This window comes from Oncorhynchus nerka, linkage group LG17 (genome assembly GCF_034236695.1).
Source record: "Oncorhynchus nerka isolate Pitt River linkage group LG17, Oner_Uvic_2.0, whole genome shotgun sequence".
Lineage (NCBI taxonomy): Eukaryota > Metazoa > Chordata > Actinopteri > Salmoniformes > Salmonidae > Oncorhynchus > Oncorhynchus nerka.
In genome coordinates this window covers 30,331,022-30,353,723 of record NC_088412.1, presented here as the reverse complement: position 1 = coordinate 30,353,723, position 22,702 = coordinate 30,331,022, and the positions used below count along the sequence as shown (strand labels likewise).

The 22,702-nt window shown below is 42.6% G+C and overlaps 2 protein-coding genes across 5 annotated transcripts in view; one reads left to right on the top strand and one right to left on the bottom strand.

Moving 5' to 3' along the window:
• Positions 1-2,442, top strand: part of LOC115145043 (phospholipid-transporting ATPase IF-like) — a 65,975-nt gene extending 63,533 nt beyond the window's left edge. Inside the window, exon 30 of one of the 2 annotated variants that reach the window (XM_029686269.2) lies at positions 1,062-2,442. In XM_029686269.2, the coding sequence (XP_029542129.2) occupies positions 1,062-1,143 (82 nt within the window). In that variant the 3' untranslated portion in view covers positions 1,144-2,442. The remainder of the gene's footprint in view (positions 1-1,061) is intronic. The other variant, XM_029686270.2, reaches the window with a different exon arrangement.
• A 647-nt stretch (positions 2,443-3,089) lies between these two features.
• Positions 3,090-22,525, bottom strand: LOC115145044 (methylcrotonoyl-CoA carboxylase subunit alpha, mitochondrial-like). 3 transcript variants are annotated; one of them, XM_029686273.2, is made up of 19 exons: positions 21,848-22,525; positions 21,160-21,203; positions 19,291-19,430; positions 19,110-19,205; positions 18,835-18,956; positions 18,567-18,714; positions 18,323-18,444; positions 18,119-18,230; positions 15,124-15,205; positions 14,824-14,951; positions 13,109-13,292; positions 12,893-13,002; positions 12,591-12,807; positions 6,584-6,694; positions 4,655-4,704; positions 4,421-4,558; positions 4,075-4,179; positions 3,658-3,729; positions 3,090-3,518 (listed from the first exon to the last, which is right to left on the bottom strand). In XM_029686273.2, exons 1-19 carry the CDS (start codon positions 21,898-21,900, stop codon positions 3,402-3,404), a joined length of 2,151 nt encoding a protein of 716 aa, XP_029542133.1. In that variant the 5' UTR covers positions 21,901-22,525; the 3' UTR covers positions 3,090-3,401. The 3 variants fall into 3 exon arrangements, with proteins under 3 accessions (XP_029542133.1, XP_029542134.1, XP_064859176.1); XM_029686274.2 differs by having other exon boundaries at positions 6,608-6,694; XM_065003104.1 differs by lacking the exons at positions 3,090-3,518; positions 3,658-3,729; positions 4,075-4,179; positions 4,421-4,558 and adding an exon at positions 9,892-10,034 and having other exon boundaries at positions 6,608-6,694.
• Positions 22,526-22,702: the final 177 nt, after the last annotated feature.

Here is a 22,702-nt window from a genome sequence, read left to right as displayed (position 1 = left end):
TTCATATGCAGCTGTTATATCACCTTGACGTCACTATTCAATCTAATATTCTGCTGCTTGCCTGGTTTTCTGTTCTGATAGATCACCATAGACAACTGACTAATAGCTTGATATCAAGTGGGAGTACTGCTGTTTTTAACAATAAGAGATGAGTCATGACTGAATATTTAAAACCAACATACACATTTATCAAGAAATACCTATTTTTGAAGTCATACAGCACCATGTGCATACAAGATCTTAAAACGGTTGTCTTTGTCTTATAATCCATATAGCACGTATAGGGTATTGATACTTGTGATATAAAGATGATAAAATGGGTATAGTGATGAACAAGATGATTTATAGTATATTCTACAGGAGTCTGAATATGGTTGAGATGTGGCAAGTCCCTACTATGCCCCCTGGTGGCAATGTTAGCCTGTATAAACTGTGAAATCGGGAGGGGCCCTCTTTTCAAGGGCTCTTTGATACTAGATATGTATTTTACTATAAATATGCACATATTTAAGATGTCTTTGATATTTTGATATGATATTTTCCTATTAGCAGTAGGTAGTGTAAATTGTTCACATATAATTGTATAGCCAAGGCCTGAGCTTCATATCATTCAAAGAAAGTATTTAGTATACCTGGTTATGCATATAGTGACTGAGAGAAGGAAGTTGACTGTTTTTCATCCTGTACTAACACTCACTGTACTCACCCTATTCTCTCTCCTCCTTTTGAGTTTAACTCTGTTTGCTTGTGCTGCTACCCCTGTAGGTTGAAGTGTAGGGCAGGAAATGAGTCGTGACAGGGCAGGAAGCCAGTAGAAGATGAGCAGAATGACAGGGTTTCAGTTTCAAGGCAGGGCCTCCTCATATCAATACAGATAAGGTCTTCACTCAACTCCTGTACCATCACCCTACTGTACCATGCCATGGCAAGATGGATGTCACATCCAACAGTAAATAAAAGGGTATTTTAGGCAGGTCCGAGTTGGATTGAAGCACTCGAGGCAGGTTTTCAGCTTAGTCCTCCTCCCACACCCCTCACTCCTCTGTCGTTGATGCTTTTAGATCATGGAGCGACTCAGACCCCTTCTATTCCAACGATCGGAGCATTTTGACGTTCGCACCCATGGAGGCCGCTCATTGCTAAGGTAGCAGAGAGCAGTAGTGCCACCTTGCCACACGGAGAGGAACTACTCACCACACAGCCCAGGGCTGACCAGCAATGACATGAGGCTTTGCAAGAGATGCTACATGGGCCTCTGTTCTCTTCCTGTAAATAATAAAAGGGAATAAGATGGTACCAAAGATGAAATAATTTGTCAGACTTGAGTGAAAAAGAACATGGTCTACTTCTTTACGCCTGTAGGTTAGTGTTGTTGCTGCTTCACCTGACTGTGGAAGGTCTGCCATCTTTCCTGAGGAAATGAGGTGGGCCTCGTTATAGCCATATCCTCCATTTTATGACCTGATTTTTCAAGGTATGAAAATGTGAAAGATCAGGTCTCGAAACTGTCCCTAAAATATGCCTTTTCTGCACAGATTGTTAGTAGTACGTTTGTTCATAAATGTCAAGAGAATGTCCATATAACAGCTCCCAGAGATATTAAATATCTGTCAACGTATAATATGGCTTGCACATATTACAGTTCCTGTTTTCCTTTCATTGCTAATTACCATTGAAATCATGTTTTTGTTTTGTGTGTGTGTGTCTTTCCCCCCTATGCTATTAACCACTTCATGTTTGTTTGCGTATTTATTTCCATCACCTGACTGAACTCAACTGCATCCTATCTTTTGGGGCCTTTGGCCCACAATAACGGAAATGCCAGAGTCGAGAGGGTCATTGAGACAACCGTTTTAAACTTGCTATCTATGACCGTGACTTATGCACACCATCTGCACACAGATTTATTTGGATATGGCCAAGTTCATATAAAATTGTGGGAATTATTTGGTTGCTATTTGTAGCAGTTACCTCATCAGCTTGAAGTGGGAGACGCTGAAATGTCCAAGTAGTCAGTGGAGCTTTTTTCTTTGCACGTTACGAATATTTGTAAGCACATCTGGCACGATTTATCAAGGTCAGCATTGGTCACTCTGGCAAAGTATACTTATTGTACTAGTATGCTACAGTTGTCATTTGTCAGTTTTATATATGCAGCTATTAGTTCAGATTGTGAAATTTGGCCTCAAGCCAGTATTCACCAAGAGCTTCTAATCATGCCACTCAATAGGTCAGTCAACAAGAGGTGTTTGAATATTGAAATCTATTTCGGAAGTCTCCATTTTCATTGGCAATAAGGATGCATCTGCACTAGGAACAATGAAGTCAGCTGTTCATGTTCCTAGCTCTTGATCATGTTAATTTAAAAAGAGTTCTGTTACTCACCTGTCAGTGAAATGGTTTCATTGCTGATGTTTACGGAATAAATGTTTTTAAAAAGCATGTAACCTTTGTCCTTTCCAGCAGACCGTGTATGCAACTAATATACACACTACTGTGCCCAGCATAGTAGTATACCTCTATAAAACCACAAAATGAGACATTTAGAGAATTTATCTGAAATGATCTTTTAGAATGACAACCCTCAGCTAATTACAAATCAACGTGAATAATGGATGACCGCAGTTTAGTAGACATAACTCACCACAGGAGTGTGTGCTTACGGGGATTCAACACTAACTCTGACATATTACAACACCTATAAAAACACGTGCTCTGGCCCTTCTCTCTTCTTGGTTATTTGATGGTCTATCTATTTTGTATGTCACATTATATGAGAGATGACTGTATTATATGAATTCAGATGGCAGGCCATCTTTGCCCTGGTATTACCTATTGGACTGTAAAGTAACCAGATTCTGGTCATTAAACACAACGTGGTAGGCCTGTGAGGTGAGGCTGTTAGCAAATAGCCCTTATTTGAATTTCACAGCCTGGAGTGAATCATGAGATGTAGCCTGAGTGCTAGACCCATTTGTGCCATCATTCAAACTCCTTAGGTTTGACAAGAGCATATGGGACCTGGCTATAGTGAAGCTAGAAGAAAAAAAACAGAAGTTTGAAGGAGAGGAAGAACAAGAACACCCACGAAAAAGCTAGTGGTTTAGTGGTTACAGTAGTACCATGAACCAAGCTACATAGAGAAACAGACTACAAGAGCACTTTGCAGAGGACAGTACAAAAGCCAGATGTCTACTTTCATACAGCCATCTGATAAAATAACCCAAAGCAAATATACCAGTATTGTTAAAGGGAATTTTCTGTCATCTCATACTGTGTACAATGTGATCCACATGGACCTGTAGTGACGGTACAGCAGTTTGCAACTCCTATAGTAAATGCCTCTTTCCTATGACTTCTACAGTAACTCTGAAAGTTCACACATGGATATTCACACGAGATTATTCCTCTTCAGCGGCTTCCTCAAACTCAACCAGGGCTGCGTGTCGGTTGGCCTGGGAGCCCTCTTTGAAAAACACCTTCTTGATAACTCCAGCTTTAGGTGCTCGGATGGTGTGCTGCAGAGAGCGAGAGAACACAGTCTGAGGACCCACAGTTCATTTACAGCACAATGTAAGTGGCTACAGGGTTCGAAAAGTCAAAGTGAGCGAGTGTGTGTGGGTTGGGAGTCCTCAGTGTAGGAAATGACAAGCTCACCTCCATTTTCATGGCATTCATCACCATCAAGGCATCTCCCATTTGCACAGTGTCACCTGCCTTCACCAGCACCTAGAGGAAGAGGAGATTAAATTAAGAACCTTACCTATAGATTATAAAATGGCCCTGTTAATGTTAGGACAGGAGTCTCAATGTCTGTTTTTCCACAACTGACATTTATCAATTGACATGTCTGAACGATGCACCCCATGTCATCAATAGGAGGTACAGATTAAATAATCTGCTGAGTGAGCTAATATCCCATGAATCAGAATGCCTGAGTGCTTACTGACCATCTGGCAGGAAATCATATCCCAGAGCAACATATTCAAGATCATCTGTCAGAGTGGCTGGGTCAGCTTTTATAGACAGAAATAATGGTGGTGAGAAAAAAAAAGATTATCCATAATGTATTACCTTCTCAATGGTCCCGGTCATGGGTGCCACAGCTCCTCCCTGTGCTCCTGTGCTCACACCAGCCAGGAACTTGGGCACTGGAACGCTCACCTCTGCGCTGCCCTCCTAATGGGGAGAAGAGGATGGGTTAGAAGACCTGAGAAGGAAAGTGACAGTGTTCTAGAGCCCTACCTGGGTGCACGTTTTGGTTTTTGCCCTAGCACTACACAGCCGATTCAAATAACCAAGTCATCAAGTTTTGATTATTTGAATCAGCTGTGTAGTGCTTGGGCAAAAACCAAAACATGCTTCCAGGGGGCCCCAGGACCGAGTTTGAGAAACCCTGCTGTAGTGGAGCGAGACTCACCATAGAGAAGAGGTGTACTGTGTTATCAAGGATGACCAGTTTGGGCCGGGACTTCACCCCGTTGACAGAGCAGTGCAGGAATGATGTCTGTCCCTCTGTCTCCACCTCCCCTGACACCTGGAACACTTCCCCTCCAATCTGATGAAGGGGACAAGACCCATCAGTCGTAAATCATGTGCCACAGAGAACTTTAGACATGTATGGCAATTTTTACAACACACACAGAACATGTACCTCCATAGAATAAGTCCCATCTGAATTGTATGTAACCGTTACTTCCACTTCTGCGGAGAAAAAAAAAAAACAAGTTGTGTGAAGTCTTTCCTCTGCCACTTCATAAATGGACATTTTCTATAAAAGGCAAATCTGATGTGTCCTATTCTAAAGATTTATTTGTATGACATAAAATATGAATAACTTCTCCTCAGTGGAAACGACTTATACATTTCATGTGACAAGTAAACAAAAATCAGATTTAAAGCTCTTAAAGTACTTTTCTCTGTATTAAAAATAAATATTCTCAGCAAAAGTGAAACATGAGGATGAGAGTGACTAATGATGTCATATGGACTGCTGAAAGTTCAACTATAGTGAGAAGATGGGCTTGCTTCTAGACTGGGAGGAATCAGACACACTAATTAATCAGTCATTACCACATTAATTATTTAAAAACAGTCATTAGAATAAGGTCTAGGAGGACAGACTTGGGCTCATCATCAACATGAAGATTGACTTAGCATTTCAATCAAACCAGGTTCTACTGGCTGCTTTCTCTATGACAGTGGTCACCAACTAGTCGATCTGCAAACATTTCTGTAAAAAACCCAACGATAAAGCCTTGCGTTACTATAATTTTTTTGACTCGCATTGTTGGCAGTAAGTTCACCCGATTCAGCTGCCCTGTGCACCGGGTAGGCAAAGTATTCCCATTTATAACCCTTTTCATGTCTGAAGGTACCAACTCTGCCTTCCAGCGGTCCCAGAGAGCAAATCAAGTGCACTATATGCCCTCCGCTGGCCAATTGGTTGGATGGCTCAGAATACCGTGTCTGCAGTAACGTAGCAGGTGTAAAAGAAAGCCTACTGCGAGATTTAAAAACGTTTAAAACCATGACTAGAGAGAGACTGTCAACGAATACAGCAAAAAGCTGCTGGTTTTGAGTGACTGCATGGTTTAAGTTTACTCGCCACTAGCAACACTTTTTATTCAACACTTTTATAAGGAATCAAATACGCGTTCTTCCTACTTCCACTCACGCTACAACCAGCACTGCAGCTGTAATGAATGAGTAGGAACATGTATCGATAGGTTTGTTTTATTATTAGTGGCTTGGGTCTTTTTTAATAGAGGAACTTTCTGTGTTCATAGGAGTAACAACATGATTTTGTGTAATAGTGCGAACTCAAGTTTCGCCATCAGCTGGAAAACAGTGTCCCTTTTTGGTCAGTGTCAGCAGAGAAAAGGGAGAGCGGAGGGACATTGAGAGGCGGACCCCTCAGTCTGCTGCGCTTTCCCTTCACTGAGACTGATGATGGCACCATCAGCCCAGTAAAATAAAATGTATGCTCACTCAGCTGTGCCTAACAAGTAATACAACAACTGATCTATTACCGGTGTGATCATACTGTCTACATCAAATTTTGAAATATATATATATATTTAAATGGTCTGAACAATGCACTGGCAGGGCAATTCGAGCACAGCCAATATGTGGTGAGAATGTATTGGGCCTATAGCCTACTGCAGGGTTCCCCACATTTGGGCCGCGAGTGGTTTTATTTGTCCCTCCAAGTTCTGAGAATGTATTTATTTATTTTGCCTGAGATTAAAAACGCCAGGAAATCAGCTCTAAGTGATATTAATTTTGTAAATAGGTTCCCATGTAGTCACACATAATAAAAGAGACACATGATCGTATACAAATGTAAGCAAGGTTTGAGAAATGATCATGTTTTAGTCAAATATATTTGTTTGGGTGTCTTGCGTTCAATTTGCAGTCTACAAATTATTTGTAATTCTGATCCAGCCCCCGACCATCCGCTCACAAATTTATTTTTAAAAATGTAACGCGGCTGAATCTACAGTAGTTGTTGATGATGATAATGTTGCATAGGCTTACGCTTTTTATGTCATGAACAACAACAAAAAAATCAGTCTATGACCTGGTGAAGGAGGTTCGGACTCACTAGTTTCACCCAGCTGGAGGGTCATATTCCTACTGTATAGGATGTTCACCCTCCGGCCGTTACTGCAGGCAAAAGGAGAGAAGGGATCTGCGATGGGAGAAAAGAACAGAATTTAGGATCTCTTCCAACAGTTGCATAAATCTAATCAGAGTTTATTAGTCACATGCACATGGTCGCAGATTTACTGTAATTGCAGGGTTCAGTGCAATTCTTAAGCTCCAACAATACAGGTCAGAGATGTGAGTGAAACAATAATACCAAGTAAAATAGAAGTGTGTGTGTATATATATATATATATATATTATATATATATTATAATCATCTGATGCAGCACTCCATCACTCTCCTTCTAGGTCAAAATGTAGCCCTTACACAGCCTGGAGGTATGTTGGGTCAATGTCCTGTTGAAAAACAAATGATAGTCCCACTAAGCACAAACCAGATGGAATGGCGGATCTCTGCAGAAGGCTGTGGTAGCCATGCTGGTTGAATTCTAAATAAAATGTCAGACAGTGTCACCAGCAAAGCACCCCCACACAATCACACCATCTACTCCATGGTGGGAACCACGCATCAAATCAAATTTTATTTGTCACATGCGCCGAAATACAACAGGTGTAGACCTTAGTGAAATGCTTACTTACAAGTCCTTAACCAACAATGCAGTTAAGAATAAACCACAAAAAAAGTTAGAAAAAAAAAAAAGTAAGGCTTGGGTGTAGAAGCTGTTTAGAAGCTTCTTGGACATAGACTTGGCACTCCGGTACCGCTTGCCGTGCGGTAGCAGAGAGAACAGTCTATGACAAGGGTGGCTTGAGTCTGACAATTTGATAGAGGTCCTGGTATAGAGGTCCTGGATGGCAGGAAGCTTGGCCCCAGTGATGTACTGGGCCGTACACACTACCCTCTTTAGTGCCTTGCAGTTGGAGGCCGAGCATTTGCCATAACAGGCAGTGATGCAACCCGTCAAGATGCTCTAGATGGTGCAGCTGTAAAATCTTTTGAGGATCTGAGGACCCATGCCAAATCTTTTCAGTCTCCTGAGGGGGAATAGGTTTTGTCGTGCCCTCTTCATGACTGTCTTGGACCATGTTAGTTTGTCGATTATGTGAACGCCAAAGAACTTGAAGCTCTCAACCTGTTCCACTGCAGCCCCGTCAATGAGAATGGGGGCGTTCTCATTCCTCCTTTCTCTGTAGTTCACAGTCATCTCCTTTGTCTTGATCACGTTGAGGGAGAGATTGTTGTCCTGGTACTACACGGTCAGGTCTCGGACCTCCTCCCTATTGACCGTTTCATCGTTGTTGGTGATCAGGCCTAGCACTGTTGGGTCATCAGCAAACTTAATGGTGCTGGAGTTGTGCAGTCATGAGTAAACTGGGAGTACAGGAGGGAACTGAGCACGCAACCCTGAGGGGCCCCCGTGTTGAGGATCAGCGTGGCGGATGTGTTGATACCTACCCTTACCACCTGGGGACGGCCCCGTCAGGAAGTCCAGGATCCAGTTGCAGAGGGAAGTGTTTAGTCCCAGGGTCCTTAGCTTAGTGATGAGCTTTGAGGGCACTATGGTGTTGAAAGCCGAGTTTTAGTCAATGAATAGCATTCTCACATAGGTGTTCCTTTTATCCAGGTGTGAAAGTGCAGTGTGGAGTGCAATAGAGATTGCATCATCTGTGGATCTGTTGGTGTGGTATGCAAATTTCTGGTGCGTCATGCAAAATGTTAATTAGCAGGATGGAAGGCAAAGGCAAATTAGCCACTTGTCACCTGATCCTCACAAGGCACCCTGATCTTTTTACACAAAATCTAGGTTTCCTTCTCCAGCGAATGAAGGCGATCTGGGCTGGTCAGGTGTCTGTAGTATATCCCTCCCATCCGACTCAGAAGAAAAACTCAGCCTAATCACAATTCTGATGTCCAGAAGCTATTTTTAGTGATGAGACAGTAGCAGCAACATTATGTACAAAACAAGTTAAACAATGCAAAATAAATATTTAAAAAAAATAGCATGGTTGGTTAAGAGCCGATAAGACGGCAGTCATCCCCTCATGAACATGCGGAGATCATCCGTTCACCTACTCTGTGTCTCACAAAGACACGGCGGTTGGAACCAAAAATCTCAAAGTTGGACAGATTTCTACCAGTAATGTCCATTGCTCATGTTTCTTGGCCAAAGAAAGCCTCCTCTTATTATTATTTGCGTCCTTTAGAAGTGGTTTCTTTGCAGCAATTTGACCAAGGCCTGATTGACACAATCTCCTCTGAACAGTTGATGATGTGTCTGTTACTTGAACTCTGAAACATTTATTTGGGCTGATATTTCTGAGGCTGGTAACTCTAATGAACGTATCCTCTGCAGCAGAGGTAACGATGGGTCTTCCTTTCCATTGGCGGTCCTCATGAGAGCCAGTTTCATCATAGCCCTTAATGGTATGGTTTTTGCAACTGCACTTGAAGAAACGTTAAACGTTCTTGAAATTTTCTAGATTGACGTTCATGTCTTAAAGTAATGGACTGTCATTTCTCTTTGCTTATTTGAGCTGTTCTTGCCATAATATGGACTTGGTGTTTTACCAAATAGGGCCATCTTCTATATACACCACTCAAACTTTGTCACAAGACAACTGATTGCCTCAAGCACATTAAGGAAAGAAATTCAATAAGGCACACCTGTTCATTGAAATGCAATCCAGGTGACTACCTCATGAAGCTGGTTGAGAGAATGCCAAGATTGTGCCAAGCTGTCATCAAGGCAAAGGGTGGCTACTTTGAAGAATCTCAAATATATTTAGATTTGTTTAACACTATTGGTTACTACATGATTCCATGCGTGTCATTTAATAGCTTTGATGTCTTCACTATTCTTCAATGTAGAAAATAGTTTAAAAAATAAAGAAAAACCCTTGAATGAGTAGATGTGTCTAAACTTTTGACTGGTACTGTATGACGTACAGTTGGAAGTTTATATACACTTAGGTTGGAGTCATTAAAACTTGTTTTTCAACCACTCCACAAATTTCTTGTTAACAAACTATAGTTTTGGCAAGTCGGTTAGGACATCTACTTTGTGCATGACAAGTCATTTTTCCAACAATTGTTAACAGACAGATTATTTCATTGTATCACAATTCCAGTGGGTCAGAAGTTTACATCCACTAAGTTGACTGCCTTTAAACAGCTTGGGAAATTCCAGAAAATGATGTCATGGCTTTAGAAGCTTCTGATAGGCTAATTGACATTTTATTCAATAGGAGGTGTACTTGTGGATGTATTTCAAGGCCTACCTTCCAACTCAGTGCCTCTTTGCTTGACATCATGGGAAAATCAAAAGACATCAGCCAAGACCTCAGAAAATAAATTGTAGACCTCCACAAGTCTGGTTCATCCTTGGGAGCAATTCCCAAATGCCTGAAGGTACCATGTTCATCTGTACAAACAATAGTATGCAAGTATTAACACCATGGGACCACGCAGCAGTCATACCGCTCAGGAAGGAGACGCATTCTGTTTCCTAAAGATGAACGTACTTTGGTGTGAAAAGTGCCAATCAATCCCAGAACAACAGCAAAGGACCTTGTGAAGATGCTGGAGGAAACAGGTACAAAATTATCTATATCCACAGTAAGACGAGTCCTATATCGACATAACCTGAAAGGTTGCTCAGCAAGGAAGAAGCCACTGCTCCAAAACTGCCATTAAAAAAGCCAGACTACGATTTGCAACTGCACATTGGGACCAAGATCGTACTTTTGGAGAAATGTCCTCTGGTCTGATGAAACAAAAATAGAACTGTTTGGCCATAATGACCATTGTTATGTTTAGAGGAAAAAGGGGGAGGCTTGCAAGTCAAAGAACACCATCCCAACCGTGAAGCACAGGGTTGGCAGCATCATTTTGTGGGGGTGCTAAGCTGCAGGCGGGACGGGTGCACTTCACAAAATAGATGGCATCGTGAGGAAAGGAAATTATGTGGATATAAGCAACATCTCAAGACAGGCAGGAAGTTAAAGCTTAGTCGCAAATGGGTCTTCCAAATGGACAAGGACTCCAAGCAGACTTCCAAAGTTGTGGCAAAATGGCTTAAGGACAACAAAGTCAAGGTATTGGAGTGGCCATCACAAAGCCCTGACCTCATTCCTATTGAAACTTTGTGGGCATAACTGAAAAAGCATGTGCGAGCAAGGAGGCCTACGAACCTGACTCAGTTACACCAGCTCTGTCAGGAGGAATGGGCCAAAATTCACCCAACTTATTGTGGGAAGCTTGTGGAAGGCTACACGAAACGTTGGACCCAAGTTAAACAATTTAAAGGCAATGCTACTAAATACTAATTGAATGTATTTAAACTTCTGACCCACTGGGAATGTGATGAAAGAAATAAAAGCTGAAATAAATCACTCTACTATTGTTCTGAGATATCACATTCTTAAAATGAAGTGGTGATCTTAACTGACCTAAAACAGGGAATTTTTTACTAGGATTAAATGACAGGAATTGTGAAAAACTGAGTTTAAATGTATTTGGCTAAGGTGTATGTAAATGTCCGACTTCAACTGTATGGATATATGTATGCAAGCACACTCTATGCAAAAGTATGTGGACAACCCTTCAAATTAGTGGATTCAGCTATTTCAGCCACACCTGTTGCTGACAGGTGTATAAGATCTCCATAGACAAACATTTGCAGTAGAATGGCCTTACTGAAGAGCTCGGTGACATTCAACATGGCACTGTCATAGGATGCAACCTTTCCAACAAGTCAGTTTGTCAAACTGTACAACCCCGGTCAACTGTAAGTGCTGTTATTGTGAAGTGTAAACGTTTAGGAGCAACAACGGCACAGCCACAAAGTGGTAGGCCACACAAGCTCACAAAATGGGACCGCCAAGTGCTGAAGCACGTAAAAATGGTCTGTCCTCGGTTGCAACACTCACTATCGAGTTCCAAACTGACTCTGGGAGCAACGTCAGCACAATAACTGTTTGTCGGGAGCTTCATGAAATGGGTTTCCATGGCCGAGCAGCTGCACACAAGCCTAAGATCACCATACGCAATGCCAAGCGTCGGCTGGAGTGGTGTAAAGCTTGCCGCGATTGGACTCCAGAGCAGTGGAAACATGTTTTTTGAATCACGCTTCACCATCTGGCATTCTGACAGACAAATCTGGGTTTGGCGGATGCCAGGAGAATGCTACCTTTTTAAAAATATGTTATATATTTTTTTACCTTTATTTAACTAGGCAAGTCAGTTAAGAACAAATTCTTATTTTCAATGACGGCCTAGGAACAGTGGGTTAACTGCCTGTTCAGGGGCAGAACGACATATTTGTACCTTGTCAGCTCGGGGATTTGAACTTGCAACCTTCCGGTTACTAGTCCAACTCTCTAACCACTAGGCTACCCTGCCCCAATACATAGTGCCAACTGTAAAGTTTGGAGGAGGAATAATGGTCTGGGGCTGTTTTTCATGGCTAGGGCTAGGCACCTTAGTTCCAATGAAGGGAAATCTTAACGCTACAGTATACAATGACATTCTAGACGATTTTGTGCTTCCAACCGTTTCCTGTTTCAGCATGACAATGACCCTGTGCACAAAGTGAAGACCATACAGAAATGGTTTATCAAGATCGGTGTGGAAGAACTTGACTGGCCTGCACAGAGCCCTGACCTCAACCCCATCAAAAACCTTTGTGATGAATTGGAACGCCGACTCTGAGCCAGGCCTATTCGCCCAACATCAGTGCCCGACCTCACAAATGCTTGTGACAGAAAAGCAGCAAGTCCCCCGCAGCAATGTTCCAACATCTAATGGGAAGCCTTCCCAGAAGAGTGGATGCTGTTATAGCAGCAAAGGGGGAGATCAACTCCATATTAATGGCCATGATTTTGGAATGAGATGTTCGACGAGCAGGCGTCCACATACTTTTGGTCATGTAGTGTAGTTCTCAGTGACCTGTAGAGACAGGCCTGTTGTTGTTCCTCACCGTTGGACTTGTCTCTGAAGGTCTGAGTGCTGGCCCTCTCTCTGAGGAGCAGGCCCAGGGCAGCCTGACACAGTGTGGCCCTGGAGGGAGGGATGGGTTTAGGGAACAGCTGCTCATAGTGCTGGGGGATGAAGCTGGTGGTCACATTCCCCGCCTCAAACTCTGGATGCCCAGACAGACTCAGCAAGAAGTCAATGTTGGTGTTGAGTCCTACAATCTGCCGGGATCAGTGGTCAAAGGTCAATCAAAAGTCTGACAGAAACAGAAACGGGATGTGTCCCGTGTGTGTATAATGCTCTTACGTTGTACTGGCGTAGACCGTATCTGAGCTTCTTCAGAGCAGCAGATCGGTCTTCTCCCCACACCACCAGTTTAGCGATCATGGGATCATAGTGGGCTGACACTTCATCTCCTGAGAACACAGACAGGTACATCATCACTATGTGGTTAAGAGTTCTGTTTGACAGTCTAGTGTAAAATAGGTGTAAGTAGTTACAGGTAAGCTGGGTGTACTGTACCTTCCCTGACGCCCGTCTCGATGCGTGTGTATTCGTCTGCCGGGGGTGTAGACAGATGAAGGAGGGGTCCTGCCCCAGGGAGGAAGTCATTGTTGGGGTCCTCAGCGTATATCCTGGCCTCAAATGAATGGCCCATCAGTTTGATCTCGTCCTGCAGGAGGGGCAGCCTCTCGCCTGCAGCCACCTGAGAGCCAAATAGTTTATAGTTGACTCGGTTTGTCGTCTCTCTCCTGTTGTGGCTGTTCCCCCACACACACACACACACACACAGCCTCGCCCTGTCACTCAAGCAACACAGTTCCTCCTCCTCACGGTTAGATTCACTATACATTTGCATGCTGTTCTGTTAGGTCAAATGCAGTCAACAGATTGACCCAAAAGAGGAACGATGCTGCTTTCCACTTTGATTTTTAATATACACTGAGTGTGCAAAACATTTAGAACACTTGCTCTTTCCATGACAGACTGACCAGGTGAAAGCTATGATCCCTTATTGATGTCACTCGTTAAATCCACTTCAAGGGAGGAGACAGGTTAAAGAAGGATTTTTGAAGACTTATGCCAGTATCCCTGTGGAATGCTTTTGACACATTGTAGAGTCCATGCCCCGGCAAATTGAGGCTGTTCTGAGGACAAAATATTAGTTTGCATTGTATGAACATTTGGTAATGGCTGGGGTGAATTATCTCATTGATGGTTAGCTTATCTTTAGGACTGCTGTGTGATAGCATTACTGCTCTGTAATCTAATGTGGTAATCTTGTGGCTAGCTTTCACTACCGCTGTGCTGCGTAACCTCAGAGAAAAAGCCCATGTTATTAATTATCTACTGTACCTCTGAATACTTACAGTGGTGGCCAGGCTACATCATGTGTTGTTAATGTTTTGTACATTCAGTGTAAATAATTATATTACTATGATTCCAACAATTCACCCAAGTGTTTTGATCTAGATCACAAATCGAAAATAAAATAGATTGCTATAAGATTTTCTGTCTATATCGTGGAGCCCTACATCAGGGTGGAGCTTTAACAAACTGTTCATTTAATCTTTATGCAGATTAAAATCCATAATCTCTGGGATTATGAGGCCTTCTAGAGGAGCTCGTAAATACACTCAACACACTGAGTCTACGAAAAATTAGGAAGGTGTTCCTAATATTGAGTTGCACCCCCTTTTGCCCTCGGAACAGCTTCAATTCGTCAGGACATGGGCTCTACAAGGTGTTGAAAGCGTTCCACAGGGATGCTGGCCCATGTTGACTCCAATGCTGCCCACAGTTGTGTCCAGTTGGCTGGATGTCCTTTGGGTGGTGGACCATTCTTGATACACATGGGAAACTTTTGAGCGTGAAAAAACGACCAGCTTTGCAGTTCTTGACAAACTCACACCGGTGCGCCTGGCACCTACTACCATACCCCGTTCAAAGGCACTTCAGTCTTTTGTTTTGCCCATTCACCCTCTGAATGGCACATAAGATATGGGTTTTAACTGTCTCAAGGCTTAAAAATCCTTCTTTAACCTGTCTCCTCCCCTTCATCAACACTGATTGAAGTGGATTTAACAAGTGACATCAATAAGGGATCATGGCTTTCACCTGGTCAGTCTGTGTCATGGAAAGAGCAGGTGTTATTCATGTTTTGTACACTCAGTGTATTACAACACATCGATGTCCCCAACCTCCTCTTTCTGACGGCATCCCTCTTTCCATCTTACCCTGAGCTGCCACTCCACCAGGTCAGTTCCAGTGATCATCTCAGACACCGGGTGCTCCACCTGCAGACGTGTGTTCATCTCCATGAAGTAGAAGTTGTGCTGTGCATCCATGATGAACTCCACAGTGCCTGCATAGAATCAGGGACATACTGTAAATGTGGTTGTCACACCAGTGCACAGGGTAGTCCAAAGGATGGGAAAGCATCTATTTAAAACATTACAACAACAAATAATGTTTTCATAACCCTCTAGTGAGTGAGTGTTCAAAGCAACCATGTTTGAGGTCCATTCTCTGCCCACCTGCTCCCACATAGTTGACGGCTTTGGCTGCTCTCACCGCTGCCTCTCCCAGTTTCCACCTCACCTCCTCGCTTATACCAGGCTACAAAGCACAGGTGCAAACACAAACAAAAAATAATTACACACTCGCATGGCCTAGGTTGTGCAAACCACAGTGCAGTCAAGTCTCCTATTCAGCATTTACACAGGAAACCAAGACATGTTACTTTAGAGCTGAGAGCAAAAATCTAATGTTATTGGTTGCATGTACATATTTTGCTGACGTTATCGCGGGTCTAGTGAAATGCAGCTAGCCTAGTGGTTAGAGCATTGGGCCAGTAACCGAAAGGTTGCTAGATCGCATCCCGAGCTGACACAGTAACAAAGCAGTTAACCCACTGTTCCTTGGTAGGCAATCATTGTAAAGAAGAATTTGTTCTTAACAAACTTACCTAGTTAAATAAATAAAATGCTTATGATTCTAGCTCCAACAGTGCAGTAATACCTAACAATACACAAATCCCAAAAAGGAATAAAGAAATATGAGCTAGAGGTCGACCGATTAATCGGAATGGCCGATTAATTAGGGCCAATTTCAAGTTTTCATAACAACCGGAAATTGGTAATTTTTTACACCTTTACTTAATCTTTATTTAACTAGGCATGTCAGTTAAGAACACATTCTTATTTTCAATGACGGTCTAGGAACGGTGGGTTAACTGCCTTGTTCAGGGGCAGAACGACAGATTTTTACCTTGTCAGCTCAGGGATTCAATCTTGCAACCTTACAGTTAACTAGTCCACCGCTCTAACCACCTGCCTCATGAGGAGCCCGCCTGTTACACGAATGCAGTAAGAAGCAAAGGTAAGTTGCTTGCTAGCATTAAACTTAATCATAATCACTAGTTATAACTACACATGGTTGATGATATTACTAGTTTATCTAGCGTGTTCTGCGTTGCATATAATCGATGCAGTGCGCATTTGCGAAAAAGGACTGTCGTTGCTCCAACGTGTACCTAACCATAAACACCAATGCCTTTCTTAACATCAATACACAGAAGTATATATTTTTAAACCTGCATATTTAGCTAAAAGAAATCCAGGTTAGCAAGCAATATTAACCAGGTGAAATTGTGTCCCTTCTCGTGTTCATTGCACACAGAGTCAAGGTATATGCAACAGTTTGGGCCACCTGGCTCATTGCGAACTAATTTGCCAGAATGTTAACGTAATCATGACATAACATTGAAGGTTGTGCAATGTAACAGCAGTATGTAGACTTATGGATGCCACCCGTTAGATAAAATACGGAACGGTTCCGTATTTCACTGAAAGAATAAACATCTTGTTTTCGAGATTATAGTTTCCGGATTCGACCATATTAATGACCTAAGGCTCGCATTTCTGTGTGTTATTATGTTATAATTAAGTCTATGATTTGATAGAGCAGTCTGACTGAGCAATGGTAGGCACCAGGAGGCTCATAAGCATTAATTCAAACAGCACTTTCGTGCGTTTTGCCAGCAGCTCTGCTGTTTTATGACTTCAAGCCTATCAACTCCCGAGAATAGACGAGTGTAACGATGTGATGTGAAATGGCTAGCTAGTTAGCGAGGTGCGCGCTGATAGCGTTTCAAACGTCACTCGCTCTGAGACTTGGAGTGGTTGTTCCCCTTGCTCTGCATGGGTAACGCTGTTTCGAGGGTGGCTGTTGTCGTTGTGTTCCTGGTTCGAGCCCAGGTAGGAGCGAGGAGAGGTACGGAAACTATACTGTTACACTGGCAATACTAAAGTGCCTATAAGAACATCCAATAGTCAAAGGTATATGAAATACAAATGGTATAGAGAAATAGTCCTAATAATAACTACAACCTAAAACTTCTTACCTGGGAATATTGAAGACTCATGTTAAAAGGAACCACCAGCTCTCATATGTTCTCATGTTCTGAGCAAGAAACTTAAACGTTAGCTTTCTTACATGGCACATATTGCACTTTTACTTTCTTCTCCAACACTTTCTTTTTTTCATTATTTAAACCAAATTGAACATGTTTCATTATTTATTTGAGGCTAAATTGATTTTATTGATGTATTATATTAAGTTAAAATAAGTGTTCATTCAGTATTGTTGTAATTGTCGTTATTACAAATACATTTAAAAAATCTGCCGATTAACGCTGTGCTTTTTTTGTCCTCCAATAATCGGTATCGGCGTTGAAAAATAATAATCGGTCGACCTCTAGAATGAGCAGTGTCAGTGTCCGGAATATAAATATACACTGAGTGCTCTCTCCATGGCAGACTGGCCAGGTGAATCCATGTGAAAGCTATGATCCCTCACCTGTTAAATCCACTTCAATCAGTGTAGATGAAGGGGAGGTGTCAGGCTAAAGATGGATTTTTGAGACAATTGAGACATGGATTGTGTATACGTGCGTTCAGAGGGTGAATGGGCAAGACAAAATATTTAAGTGCCTTTGAAAAGGGTATGGTAGTACTGTAGGTGCTAGGCGCACCAGTTTGACAGTTTGAGTGTGTTTTTCATGATCATCAGTTTCCCGTGTGTATCAAGAATGGTCCACCACCCAAAGAACATCCAGCCAACTTCACACAACTGTGGGAAGCATTGGAGTCAACATGGGCCAGAATCCCTGTGGAACGCTTTCAACACCTTGTAGCGTCCATGCCCCGACAAATTGGGGCTGTTCCGAGGGCAATATTAGCAAGGTGTTCCTAATGTTTTGTACACTCAGTGTATATGTATATATGATGGTGTGTATAGACATTGTGGACAGTATATTAATAGAAAAGGTGTGTACTGCAGTAGTTATAAAGGATTTAACTTTGACTATAATACAGTATGAAATGGGTAAAACAGTATGTAACATTATAAAAAAATACCAGTGTCGAAGCAGTCTAAGGTGCAAGGCAGAGTACCGGGTGGTAGCCGGCTAGTAACAGTGACTAAAGTTCAGGGCAGGGTACTGGGCGGAGTCCGGTACCCTGCACTTACCCCTGGTGCTTCCTCAATGATCTTCTGGTGCCTTCTCTGCACGCTGCAGTCCCTCTCAAACAGGTAGACAGCATTTCCATGCTGGTCCCCAAAGACCTGGACCTCCACATGTCTGGTCAGGGAAGGAATCTGGTCACACAACATCTAAACAAGGGTACAGTCTGAATCTCCAAAACAAATAGATATACAGCGTCTTCTACATACCTGGGGTCCTCTACAAATTTCTCCACTAGCATGACGTCATCGTTGAAGGACTTGCGAGCCTCTCGTCTCGCAGACTCAAGCTGCTCATGGAAATCTTCAGCGGTGTGTGAAATGCGCATTCCCTAGATAAACCAATCAGAACCATAGGAGCCTTGAAATACCAACCACACTATCATTCCATGAAACAATCATTTTAGTTTGGACATTGAGAGGTTCAAAACCAAATTTACAATATCTTACTTACTTTACCACCCCCGCCACGCACAGCCTTTATCATCACTGGGTAGCCGATCCTGACAGCCTCAGCTTGGAGCTTCTCATCTGATTGGTCGTCTCCGTGGTAACCCTCGATGATAGGAACACCCGCAGCTGACATAATGTATTTCGATGTACTAGGAAAAAGAAAAGGAGTAGATTTAAGATTTAACTTTTTAATAACCCTTATTCAGATCAGACTTACAACAAACAAAACTGAAAAGTGCCTTGAAAAGAGAGGAGTCATTTAACTATACCTTTTGATACCCATGTCTCTGATGGCAGATGATGGAGGACCAATGAAAATGATACCCTCCTGTTTGCACGCCTCAGCAAACTCTGTGTTCTCTGACAGGAAGCCATATCCCGGATGGACAGCCTATAACAAAAACACAATTACAAACATCAACTTATTCTTCAGTGATAGCTGGTATGGTGACTTTGAGAAAGCTGGTATGGTGACTTTGAGAAACAGTGGATTGTCATAAATTAGAATTAAAAAACTACAAATACAATACTGCACTTGACATACATGTGATCCAGATGTCTTGGCAACCTCCAAGACTTTCTCCATTGACAAGTAACTCTGCTGGGATGCAGCTGGCCCAATGTTATAGGCCTCATCTGCCTAAGGAATATGAGAGAAACCTCATCAATACAGTTGCATCTACAAACATAACACTGAGGGGTCAAAGTTGACAGCCTTGACATACCATGGCCACATGCATGGAATGACGGTCTGCATCACTGTATACTGCCACAGAGCGCACACCCATCTTCTTTGCTGTTCGCATCACACGGCAGGCAATCTCTCCTCTGTTGGCAATGAGTACTTTCTCTATCCTGCCTTGCCCTAAAGGAAAAGAGACCTGATCTATGAGTGATGTAACACGTACCAATTTAGTAAATTAAACTCAGCAAAAAAAAGAAACGTCCCTTTTTCAGGACCTTGTCTTTCAAAGATTAGTAAAAATCCAAATAACTTCACAGATCTTCATTGTAAAGGGTTTAAACACTGTTTCCCATGCTTGTTCAATGAACCATAGACAATTAATGAACATGCACCTGTGAAGTCATAAAGACACTAACAGCTTACAGACGGTAGGCAATTAAGGTCACATTTATGAAAACTTAGAACACTAAAGAGGCCTTTCTACTGACAACACACCTGAAACAAAGATGCCCAGGGTCCCTACCCATCTGCGCGAACATGCCTTAGGCATGCTGCAAGGAGGCATGAGGACTGCAGATATGGCCAGGGCAATAAATGGCAATGTCCATACTGTGAGACGCCCAAGACAGTGCTACAGGGAGACAGGACGAACAGCTGATCGTCCTCGCAGTGGCAGACCACATGTAACACCTGCACAGGATCGGTACATCCGAATGCCACACCTGCAGGACAGTTACAGGATGGCAACAACAACTGCCCGAGTTACACCAGGAACGCACAATCCCTCCATCAGTTCTCAGACTGTCTGCAATAGACAAAGAGAGGCTGGACAGAGAGAGGCTGGACTGAGAGAGGCTGGACTGAGAGAGGCTGGACTGAGAGAGGCTGGACTGAGAGAGGCTGGACTGAGAGAGGCTGGACTGAGAGAGGCTGGACTGAGAGCTCGTAGGCCTGTTGTAAGGGAGGTCCTCACCAGACATCACCGGCAACAACGTCGCCTATGGGCACAAACTCACCGTCGCTGGACCAGACAGGACTGGCAAAAAGTGCTTTTCACTGACGAGTCACGGTTTTGTCTCACCAGGGGTGATGGTCGGATTTGCGTTTATCGTCGAAGGAATGAGCGTTACACAGAGGCCTGTACTCTGGAGCACGATCGATTTGGAGGTGGATGGTCCGTCATGGTCTGGGATGGTGTGTCACAGCATCATCGGACTGAGCTTGTTGTCATAGCAGGCAATCTCAACACTGTGCGTTACAGGGAAGACATCCTCCTCCCTCATGTGGTACCCTTCCTTCAGACTCATCCTGACATGACCCTGCAGCATGACAATGCCACCAGCCATACTGCTCGTTCTGTGCGTGATTTCCTGCAAGACAGGAATGTCAGTGTTCTGCCATGGCCAGTGAAGAGCCCGGATCTCAATCCCATTGACCACGTCTGGGACCTGTTGGATCGGAGGGTGAGGGCTAGGGCCATTCCCCCCAGAAATGTCCGGAAACTTGCAGGTGCCTTGTTGGAAGAGTGGGGTAACATCTCACAGCAAGAACTGGCAAATCTGGTGCAGTCCATGAGATGCACTGCAGTACTTAATGCAGCTGGTGGCCACACCAGATACTGACTGTTACTTTTGACCCCCCCTTCCTCTTTGTTCAGGGACACATTATTCCATTTCTGTTAGTCACATGTCTGTTTATGTCTCAATTGTTGAATCTTGTTAATTCCATACAAATATTTACACGTTAGGTTTGCTGAAAATAAACACAGTTGACAGTGAGAGGACGTTCTTTTTTTACTAAGTTTACAATGCTTCCTCTGCAGTTCAATCTCGATGGAGAGTAACAACTTGAAAAAGAGACCATATTAAAGTCAGCACTTCTGTGAATATTATTGTCCCATGTTACTTACCAACTGAGGCAAACCGTACTGATCCTTTGGTCCATATACATTTCCTAAGATGAGACAATCACAGGTCATTGCAGGACACAGACCTTGGTTGGACAGGTCATGTCAAGAGAGCACCTACAGTAGTTTCAGCCGTTTACATAAATGAATGGCTTTCAAGGGCATACATGCTAATTGTACCATGTACCACAGTGCAGGTGGCTGCCTTCACAGCTGGCTAATACTCGAATGCATAATGACTATTATCTAACTAGCTGATATATATGCATTAACTTAACTGCCCATTGCTTTGGAAACAAAACATTTCACCATTCAAATTGTTTAGCTAGCTGGTTTGTTAGCTGTTATGCTAAGTTAGTTACCTTTATTTAACCTTGCACAAAATCGGTGCATATTAAAACATAATTATGTTAACTACGTTAGTTATGTTGAAATACACGACACAAGATAGTGACTTAGTCGTTTTGGCTATATAATATTAACGTTACTTGTTTAACACTAAGATGATAACTACAATATTCTGATGCACGTTCGACTTGCCGTCTAGCGACGCTAGCTAGTTAGCCAGCTGGCCAACTGCCTAGACAAAAAGCTATAAACATTTTCCTTTTCTTCTTAGCAGTTCGTTTATTTTGAATAGATAACTTGCAGTAATAGTAAACATAACATACGACAAGCATTATCGACTTACTGTTGAAATATTCTTAGACCCTGTAGGGTTTGAACTTTCAGGACAGCAAACATGTCTGCTGTCTAACAAACTGTCCAGTAGCAGCCGAATGAGGAAATGATAAGCGTTTGTCTTTATGAAATCGATTGTTTTGATTTACCAATTAAGCCTTAGCTAGTTACGATACTGCATTTTATAATAAGTATTAACTAGAGTTGATCGGTGGGACTGCTATTCTATGAAATTATAAAACTAAAACATGCTCTAGTTTGGTGAAAATAACAACAAATGCAGAGTGATGTCAAAAATGAAGTTCCATTTGCTAAGACTGTCTCTCTTGGGTACCCGTAAAATGATCAACCAATAGAAAAAGTCGAGACGGAGGTGGGGTCTCTGCGTTTCCGTTAGTTACCACAGCCACAAAGTAAAATCGGTCTATATGTTAAAAATGTACGAAAACCAACATTTACTTTTTGGTCTTAATTTAAGGTAAGGGTTAGGAATAATGTTAGCAGTGTGGTTAGGGTTAGGTTAAAAATCAAGAAGATAAATTGTAGAAATAGACGAGGTTTGTGGCGTGTTTTATCTAGTGTCAACCGGGTCTCTGGACTGGCCGTGCTTTGCGGGGTCCTGAGTGTCCCTACACGATTGAAGTTGAAATGTAAAATGGTTATGGTTATGGTTAGTGTTTAAGGTCGGGAAATACTAAGGATCACGAATAGCGCTAACCCTCAGGAGACGTCACAGAGAGGTTCAAGACCGAATTAACAATGTCTTACAGAATTATATGTTTTTGGGCAGTGTGTTTTTATAAAAAGGCGTATACATGCATTTGATGATAATGTATTTCAATCCAGCTGGATAAAGCCACACGGG

Excerpts from the sequence above, each read along its gene's own strand:
- LOC115145044 (XM_029686273.2), bottom strand. The coding sequence starts at position 21,900 with ATGTTTGCTGTCCTGAAAGTTCAAACCCTACAGGGTCTAAGAATATTT. Across the intron at positions 12,808-12,892 it reads ACGGTCTACGCCAGTACAAC|ATTGTAGGACTCAACACCAA; the intron begins GTAAGAGCATTA and ends TGATCCCGGCAG. Across the intron at positions 4,705-6,583 it reads GTCCGAACCTCCTTCACCAG|AAGTGGAAGTAACGGTTACA; the intron begins GTCATAGACTGA and ends TTTTCTCCGCAG.